The 10,359-nt window shown below is 40.6% G+C and overlaps 1 protein-coding gene across 2 annotated transcripts in view; it reads left to right on the top strand.

Annotated features, from left to right (window-relative positions):
- The first annotated feature begins 1,077 nt into the window (after positions 1-1,077).
- NECAB2 (N-terminal EF-hand calcium binding protein 2) overlaps positions 1,078-10,359 on the top strand; it is a 535,939-nt gene continuing 526,657 nt past the window's right edge. The window contains exon 1 of one of the 2 annotated variants that reach the window (XM_072117736.1): positions 1,078-1,325. In XM_072117736.1, coding sequence (XP_071973837.1) covers positions 1,113-1,325 — 213 coding nt within the window. In that variant the 5' untranslated portion in view covers positions 1,078-1,112. The remainder of the gene's footprint in view (positions 1,326-10,359) is intronic. The other variant, XM_072117738.1, reaches the window with a different exon arrangement.

Raw genomic sequence — 10,359 nt, 5'->3', positions numbered from 1 at the left:
AAGCTGAGTTGTCCCTCAAAATCTGAGTTTTGGCGATTTTCATGAAAATGAGAAAATGGCACTTAAAGTTCTGCACCTCATAACATCCTAGAAAAAGGAGAGGACGCATAAAATATCATCTCAACATAAAGCAGATATTCCGTAAATGTTAATTATCAAGCTTTTTGGGAATTTTTACTTCCTGTCTAGAAAGCACAACATTTTAAACTTTGAAAATGAAGAAATTTTACTCACTTTTGCCAAATTTTTACTTTTTTTCAGAACGAAACGCAAAACTTATCACTTAAATTTTACAACTAACATGAAGTACAATTGGGGGAGATTTATCATAAGTCTCTTACAGCGGAACTGTTCTAGTTTCCCATGGCAACCATCTTCCCACAGCGGTTTCTAAAATCAAAGCTGAGCTCTGATTGGTTTCCATGGGCAACTAGAACAGTTCTGCACTAAGACACTTATGATAAATCTCCTAGAATGTGTCATGAGAAAACATTCTCAAATTCACCTGGATATGTTAAAACATTCCGAAGTTCTAACCAATTATCGTGGTTAGAATCATGTCAGATTCGAAAAATAAAGCTGAAAACTAGTGTTGGTGATGGCGCCGATGTAATTGATTTTTTCAGGTAGTAAGGACTTGCCTGCCATTGGCGAGCCTGTACTACTGGCGGCAAAATGCCGCCTCTAAAAGGGTTATCAATCTGCAAAATGGTAGATACGGCCAAGAGGTCAATATTATACTATGTTTGGGGATGATACAATGAGCAATGCCAGTTCAATGTGTTGGCATTACAGATGAACTTAACCCTTGGCGACTGCTGCCCTACAGATTATAGTTTATAACTATGGCTCCTTTTATTCAGAAATCCTCTGGTGATTTCATTATCAGGTCACACTCAGGGGCCAATAGCGGGGACCTGCATGGTCTGGGTTTACATAAGCAGATGCGCGGCCAGGCACCTGGGCGGGGCTTCTACTATGCCGCTTCTTATCCCTGCTAAACACAGATAGGTTTTGATTACTATAGCTCGCGTGTCTAAGGCGTGGCTAGCAGCTGGTGGGGCGTGTCTCGAAATAGGGGGCGGGTTGCTCTACCCCTCCCGGTCTCAGACATGTGTGAGCGGGCAGCTCGGTACTGCAGGACCAGCATCCACAAGCTCTCGCAGCAGACGTTACAAATCCGGGGTCTGGACGGTTTGCTTCGTTGGGTCGCTACCACGATGGGCGACAAGAGTGAGAGAGAGCTGCGGGGAGAGGAGGCAGTCACACGGGTGCAGGTCATGCCCGACCCAGGCACCAGGAGAGGCATCTCTGTCATATTAGATGTGAGTAGCGCGATATAAGCACATAACACATACCAGTCTATGCAATTCTATTTCTTCGCACTATGCATGTGGTACATGTTTCGTTATGACATTATAACTATACTAGTCAAGCATAATCTGACTGTCTTTTCATGCTGCTATACGATAATCCTTGCCTGCTGTACCAACCCACTGAGTACTATTGGAAAGTCTATTGTTTAGTGTTAAGATCAGACTGTAGTACTTTAGTAAAGAAGCAAAATAACATTAATATATTAGTATAGATATATTTAATAGTATATATAGTAGTAAATTAGTAGAATGCACAATTCAAGACTACATAAGTGAATAAAAATTTCCTTTTAAAGAGGACCTGTCACCCCATTTATCGGCACTAGGAGCTGCTTACTAAAGTAAGCAGCTCCTAGTGCTTGAACAAACGCCGCAGTGTTCGAGTGATAGCCTTACGGAGGTTTCCGGTAACGCTATCTAACACTGCGGCAGGGTATAGTGTAATTGTCGGCTGTCCAGCGTATTCATGAGGGGGCGGGGTTGGGGCGTGACTAGGGGTGGTGACTGCCACCTAGCGCACGGCAGTCAATGCCGGCCTATGGAGCGAGCGGGGCGGTCCGGGGTAGAGGCAGCGCCTCGGACCGCCCCCTCATGAATACATCGGACAGCTTTGCAAGCTGTCCGATGATTACATCGGACAGCGCTATCACTCTAACACGCTATCACTCTAACACTTCGGCGTTTGATCAAGCACTAGGAGCTGCTTACTTTAGTAAGCAGCTCCTAGTGCCGATAAATGGGGTGACAGGTCCTCTTTAAGCATTATCTTAGCAGAAGTATGGCCAATGTAACAATAGATTTATTAAGTAAAGTTGACCTCATGACAGTCTGGAACCCCAATCTTGTTCTGCAGGCATAAATTCAACCCAAATATTCTCAAATTGTATGTAAGTCTTCATAGCTGTAAGGACATTATACAATTGCTTTGTCTGTGAAGGCAGTAGAATGCACCTGGGAGGCTTGAATGTTTGTATTATGTGACAGTCCAGTTCGGCTGTCTATTTATATAGTCATTTCCATTGAAAAAACTGTATGGTTGGCTATATATAGACTAGCAGTACAGTTACTTTGCAATATATTTTTTATATAGTTTTTTAAAATTATGTCACCTAGTCAATTCATACATTAATCAGTATAAAATCATCTTTATTATGTAAATGAGGCTGGTCACTTGGTCAGAGGCAGTGATGTCACACCCTGTTCCCCCTCCCCTCTCCTCCCCCTGCTCATGTCTGTGTAATGAATAGTAAAGCATACACATGTGAGAGACACACAAGTACCTGACATGTTCTGCTATAAGATGGCTCCCTGGAGCTGTTGTATCTCTCCTATACACACACAGGCTGCAGGGGGCGAGCGCGCCAGCACCAGGAAGCACATGGAGGAGCCATTACACCATTATACAGGCTGTCAGTCAAGCACTGGGGGTGTGGCTGTGCCTCCCACTCATGAAACTGCTTGAATATGCTAATGACTCATTGGACATCTCACAAGTCATTTGCATGCAGCTTTAGGACCTCATTGCTTAAGGTTACAGGCATGTAGAGGGACAATGAAGGGATAGAGGCAATTGTCAGCACCTGTCCAGCAAACCGAGCAACCACAACCAGACTTGGCGCTAGCTGTCAGACTAAGTAATTGGTGGCGAACTCACCCTGCGACGTCCCTGCGGGCTAAGGCCCTGCCTAAAGCAGAGAAACCACCCTGACAAGGGCGAACCCGCTATCAGGAACCTAACTAACGGTCCCTGAGTGACCCTACAAGATGACAGGAAAGACTTACTTCGCCTGCCAGCTGCTGGACGGTGGAAGTGGGTAGGTATCCGGAATACAGAAATAGACCAGTGTTCACACTGGTGCACAGAATACTAACACAGGACTGAGACAGAGACAAACAACAGATATATACAGGTCTAAAGGCAGGTTATACACCGTTCAGATCCAGATTCAGGTACAGGCGGGATATACACAGGTCAGGTCAAGATCAAACGGGTCATATGCAGGTCAGGTACAGAGACAGGTCAAAAACAAGTGGGTATATACACAGGTAAGACTTAAAATAACCAGCCAGGTATGATGGGAATAGGCAGGTATATAAGGCCGTTCCCGGACACGTCTCCAGCTCCACACTGGGGAAACTGTCCTTCAGGGTAGTAACCCTTGCTGGGCAGTACTAAAATGCAAGGAGTAGGGTGTGGCTGAGTTAATCCAAACACAAGCAGTAAGCTACAGTTCACACACAAATAAACGCCATCTATTCCGCCAACTGCGGATAGTGCGAGGTTTAGGCACGGATGTTACAGCAATGTATTCTAATGGCAGTTTATGAAAATATATTTAGTTTAGGGGGTTATTTTGCCTGCAAGTTCTCTTCAATGTGTGTCATCTAGAATCTCACAAAAATGTATATTTTGCGTATTACTGAAGAATGTATTAAATTGCCTTGGAATTTTGGTACAGTGCCAATAATTATTCTAAGGCAAATTTCTAGGTACAGCAGATAGGTAAGTGAATATTGCGGACTAAATCTGATTTCTACTCATCCATGAAATTGGTTCATTGTTCTCCTTCATCTTCTGTACTGGTTGGGCTGAACATGAATCCTTTTCAAAGAAGAGAAGTTGGGTCTGTAAGATAAGATAATTATTAAATACTTTAAAACACAGAAATATGTTCTGTGTTGATGGGCTAACACATTATAAGAAAGCTAGGTGGCAATAGATAATCCCTAGTGAGTTGGCTCACAGCTTTTCCTGACAAATGAAAAACACTGAAATGCAGTGCCACTTCGCCACTAGTCGAATTTAGGTTGCATTCACACGTTCAGTTTTTCAGATGAGGGTGCGTTCACACGTTGCAGTTAAAACTGCATCGCAATCAGCTTTGAGGTGGCATTAGGTGCAGTTTTGTCAATTGAACAGGTGAAAGACATGAACTGAATGAGTGAATGACATTTGTGGAGCAGGTTTCCCCTTCAAAATCAAATTCACCCATTCAGTTCATGTCTTTCACCTGTTCAATTGACAAAACTGCACCTAATGCCACCTCAAAGCTGATTGTGATGCAGTTTTAACTGCACCGTGTGAACGCACCCTCAAAGCCAAAAGCTGGCATGGATCATAATGGGTGAGAACATACAGGTGCTACTCCTCTTTTTTTTTTCACTCTATTCCATTGGACATTCTGAAAAGGTGAACGTTTGAACGCACACTTACAGTGGTGAAAATTTGGTTTTGAGTTAACCTCTGCCGACAGTGCCTGAATCACAGACAAAGTGTTATGTGTGGCACCAGCCTAAAAGTAAATCATTATTGAACCCGTACGATGAACGCCGTTAAAAAAAAAAAACTGTTAAAAACCCTCCAAAAATTATAATTTTCCTATTTACCTATTCAATCTTACAAAAAATGCAATAAAAAGTGATCAAAAAACATATGTACTCCCGAATGATACTGGTGCAAAGAACATCTCCCGCAAAAAAAACAAAACACAAAAACTAAACTAAACACAAAACTTATCATGCAACATTTACCACTAAAATGAAGCACAACATGTGGGGGAAAAAACTATCTCAGAATTGCTTTGATAAGTAACAGTGTTAACCATATAAACAGATGCAAGTCAGAATCCAAAAAATGGGGCTGAGCCTTAAGCTACAAAATGGCTGCGTCTTTAACCCCAAGGCGCACCAGGACGTTATAGTACGTCCCGGTGGCTAGATGCTTAGCGCACCAGGACACACTATAACGTCCTGCTTCTGGCACCAGCTCACGAACAGAGCTGGTACCAGAAGCAGTGGCTGTCATCTGTCTATCACATCTGACTCCGCTCTGTAACACCCGCGATCGGAGCTGACTCCGATCACGGGTGTTAACCCCTTACACGCCGTGGTCAAGCATGACCTATGCTGCTTACCGGGGGATCCGCTCCACTTCTGGGCAGCCCCGAAGTCTGTCTAGTGCTCCGGGGCTGCCCGATCTTCTGAGCAGTCAGATCCCTTCCGGGTCTGACTGTAAACTGTCTGAACATGCGCCTGCATGCTCAGACAGTTTACATTGGTCTACAATGAAAAAGTATTGTAGAGCAGTGTATTGAACTTGAACCAGCGATCAGAGCATCGTTGGTTAAAGTTCAAGTATGGAAAAGTAAAAACATGTAAAAACACTACACATTATAATAAATAAAAAATAAATACATAAAAATATAAGCCCTTAAAATGTCACTTTCCCATAAACACTTAATAAAGTATAAAAAACACAAAAAAACCCCACATATTTGGTATTGCCACGTCTGTATAATAAAACAAAATCATTACTGGACCCGCATGGGAAACGCCGGAGGAAAAAAATGCAAAAAACCTTCCGAAAAAGATCATTTTTAATTAATATCTTCTAAAAATGCTCTAAAAAGTGATAAAAAAATGTTCTGCACTCTAAAATAAGCCCACTAAAAAGATCAACTCTTCTCGCAAAAAATATCCTCTAACCAGATTTGTCAGCCAAAAAATAAAAAAGTTATGCATATGAAAAGATGTTGATGCTAAAATGAACAAGATTTTCTCCAAATTAGTTTTTATTCAGTACAATTGAATAAAATACACAAAGTGATTTAAAAAATGTTATGCACTTTAAAATAAGACCACTAAAAAGAGCCATCATTATCGCAAAAAATAAGCCCTCAAATAGAGGCTAAAAATAAAAAAGTTATGCATATGAAAGACAGTGATGCTAAAATTAACAACACTTTTTCCAAATTACTTATCTATATAAATTAGGTATTTTCGTAAATATATACTATTTTTATGGTATGGTTAACGGCCATAAAAAAAAAACACATAAAAATTTTCCTAAAATTGATGATTTTCATTTCCTCCACCAACAAAGAGTTAATAAAATCTCACCAATTAGCTATAGATTTCACAAAATTACGTAACAGAAAAGTGCATCTCATGTGGCAAAAGAAATAAGCCCCTATAAATGCTCATTAAAAAAAGAAAAAAAATATATCCTGTACAATGTGACATAGCAAATCTGCTCTGGATGGCGCCTCCTTCCCTTCTATGCCCGGCCGTGCGCCCATACAGCAGGTTACCACCACATATAGGGTATTGGTGTACTCAGGAAGAATTGGGTATCAAACTTTGTGGAGCCTTTTTTCATTTAATCCATTGTAAATGTTTAATTTTCCACCCAAAATGAGTGTATTGTGAAAAAATATTACAATTTGTAGACTGCACCTTCATTTTCTGCACCTCCAACTTCTTAAAAGTGGTTTTTAATACGTTGAGTGGTGTAGTTTCCATAATGGGGTCTAGCTATTATTTAGGCCTCTCAGTGTCAATTAGAAGTTGAGCAGGTCCATCTAAATACTGGTTTTGGTGATTTTACAAAAATTGTGAAAAAATTATACCTAAATTCTGAGCCTCATAACATTTTAGTAAAATTTGTGGAATCTTAAAAAACCATGGAAACATAAAGCAGACATTTGGGAAATGTAAGTTATGAATTTATTTGGGTGCTATGACTATCTGCATCAAAAGTAGAGAATTTAGAACGTTGAAAATAAAGAATTTTTCCAAATTTAGTTTTTTTTTCATAACTAAACACAAAAGATTTCATCCAAATTTTTAAACTAATTTGAAGTACAATGTATCACGAGAAAACAATCTCAAAATCCCCTGGATATCTCATAGCGTTCCAAAGCTATAACCACTTGTAGTGACACAGGGCAGATTTGAAATATGGGGCCTCATCCTTAAGTCCAAAAGAGGCTAAGTTCCATAGGTTAAGGGGTTAAAATCAAGCATGGATAACTTAGTCATAGATTCAGGCACCTTGACTGGGGTAATCTTCTTATATCTTTTGCAGCCACTTGAATATTCAGTAGTTTGTTAATTTGTTGTATACCAAACAGGAATTGGATATAAAGCATGATTACTATATTTATTGACATCCAAATATGACTGCACATTGATAAACAATACATATACAGGACAATGTAAAATCACAATTACAATTAATAAAACAAAATAAAATTTTTAAACTCTGCAGATGTTAGGAGAAGTTAGCACAAGACCGGGTAAAAAATGTTTTAGTGCAGGACCTTTGCAATTTAGATACTGTATTTTTCGGATTATAAAGTTCTTCTTACTATAAGCCGCACCCCAGATTTAGTCTTCCATAAAAGGAAAAATGTGTTTCACACCAACTAAAATGTCCCTGTTAGTTGCACAAAAGCACAACACACACACAGATCATTAACCCCTTCACACTCTGCGGAGGATATATCCGCGAGCTCTGAAGGGTGCATGAAGAACGCTCATGGGCTGAGCCCTCTTCATACAGAGATGGGCTTTTCTGCATTTTACAGCAAAGACCCGTTGCTATCACCCGTGGTCAGTGCTTGCACCGATCGCAAGTGTTAACCTTTTCTCTGCTGCTGGCAAAGTCGGCGCTGCCAAAGGGGCTTTCAAGACAAATTAAAGACGCACTGTCTGCACTGAGTGACTTGCAGTCTACTCTGATTGGTCTCATCTCTTTGGCCACTCGGATGGACATCTGGTTTACTGAACGCTTGGAGGAGCATCGGGTTACATTTCTATCCAGGTCCCTATCCCACATGCGTAGGGAATAGTTTTATGAAAATGCACACAATCTGTGATGTGTCTGTATAAAGTTTTCTTCATTGGTGCATATATCCTTTTCTTGAGCTCCGTGTCGTCATATTTGGGTGGGTTTTTAATTCGGGTTTCTATGAAATGTTTGACCCGAAGGTAATTAAAGAGGGCTGCACCTCTGCTTCTGACATTATCTTTCCCGCTGACTTAAAACCCACTGATTCCAATTTCCTTAATAATAACTTATTGGAGAGAAATGCTATGATATCTAACTTGATTTCAGGGGTTTTTAACTCTTGTATGTGGTTGCGTGTGTGAACCAGTGTCCATATCTGTAGTGGCAGCATAAATTTGTCTTTTATCTGTCCACATATGCTGGAGTCAAGTAACGTGGAAATATGGTTCTTGGATTCTACGCTTTCCTCTATCTCCATCCATGGCATTTTTTTTGTCTGCCATTGAGAACCATTGAGAGATTCTTTGATATTCCGAGAGATGCTGTAGAGTGGCTGGATGCCAATAAGCCAAGATTGCGCTGGCCAGATCCAGTTCCGTAAGAGGATTGAAGTAGAGAGTGTGTGTATAACAGAATGGACAGTAAGATGTAGATTGAGAGCTGATCTTTATCTCAAGTTTCTACTATTTTTTTGTCCATATTTTTATATTTGTTCTTACAATACTTCTTTTAAGAATGTCTCTGGTTAATAATGTTGGGAATAGAGATGAGAGAGAGAGAAACTGTTAATTTGAAACTACTGAGATGATGGAAGTAATGGAGGGCAGGTGGTGGAGGAGAAGTTAGTGATAACATTGAGAGTTGCAAAATTGTGATTCCTTTACAGGGTGCGATATCCCCTACTTCACGTAGTTGATAGTTTCCTTCTGGTTTTAGGGAAGGCCCTATTGCATGTAGAGCCATGGTAAAAAAGGCTGTTCTATGCGAGTGTGTAGCTGGGAATATAGCTCTGAGGAGGGGAGGTTTACTGTTCGTTTTGGATTGGGGGGGACGGAAGTGGTCTGCCCTAGAGTATAAGAAGGAATGGGTATGTATGATGGTCCTGCTTGGAATGAATGGGGGAGAGTAAGTAGCTGTGATTTCATATGGTGGAGATACTTAATTGCCTGTCTTGGAATATCCGAGGCTTAGGAGATGCATCTAAAAGGAAAGCGATATAGGACTATGTCAAAGATAAGATGATTGGTGTAATAGGACTACAGGAAACGCACCTTACAAAGGATACTGTACATTTAATTCATAGGGCCACGAATTTCATGTCTATCATACCTCATATTCACGGGGAGTCAGCCTGCTTATTAGTAGAATGGTGCCATTTAAATGCTATTCCAGTTTTTCTCGCGGGCCGAGCCCTCTCCATAGCTGGTGAGTCTTTGCTGCATATTGTTTTCGTGCTGATCGCTGCCAGCAAAACTGCCGGCGGTTTAAAAAAGATGGCGGCATCGGGGAGCGGCGATCCGTCGCCATGGTAGCTTCGGGTCTCACGAAGACCCGAAGCTACTTTCGGGTTAACCCATTCCTTATCGGCACATTGTAATGTATGAGTAGTAAAATACACATATACTGCCATACTGTAGTATGGCAGTATATGATAGGATTGTACAGACACCCTAGGGTTAAAGTACCCTAGGGAGTCTGAAAAATAGTAAAAAAAAAATAAATAAAAAAAAGCTTTAAATTATAATAAATAAACCTAAAAATTCAAATCAACCCCCTTTCCCTAGAACTGATATAAATATAAATAAACAGTAAAAATCATAAACACATTAGGTATCGCCGCGTCTGAAAATGCCCGATCTATCAAAAAATGATAACATTGTAAATGTCATCATAATCCGCAAAAAAAAGGCACCACCCACAGCTCCATACACCAAAGCACAAAAACACAGTTGTTAGTAATGCACAGTTTGCCCCTTAAGGAGCTACTCACAGTATAAGACCGGTCCACACAGTCTTTGAAAAAGTCCGCAAAAAATAGAGAAAAAAATTTTTCACTATGACCGGAGCTCCAAGGATTCTTCTTCTCCCTCTTATTTTATCTTAAAACTTCGATGAATAGCACCAATCTTCAATTTCTCCTGCTGAAAGTATGTCACCATTCAGACTAGCACCATCGCATTCTCATTCTCCTCTTTTAATTGTATTGTAACTGGAAGAAAATATGCAGGCACATGGTGTGGTACGTTCCAATAAGGTTAAAATTTATTCCAATTCATCATACTCACAAAAATCCATTAAAAATGCGCATATCACAAATTCACATAAGGGGACGCTAGCTTTCTATCCGGCCGACCCAGGGTTTCGCCGGCAAGGCTTCTTCCGGGGCGTACACCATACACCAAAGTATGAAAA

This window comes from Engystomops pustulosus, chromosome 7, assembly GCF_040894005.1.
Source record: "Engystomops pustulosus chromosome 7, aEngPut4.maternal, whole genome shotgun sequence".
Taxonomy (NCBI): domain Eukaryota; kingdom Metazoa; phylum Chordata; class Amphibia; order Anura; family Leptodactylidae; genus Engystomops; species Engystomops pustulosus.
Note: the sequence above shows the minus strand (reverse complement) of the source record. Positions and strands in the feature narration are given on the sequence as shown.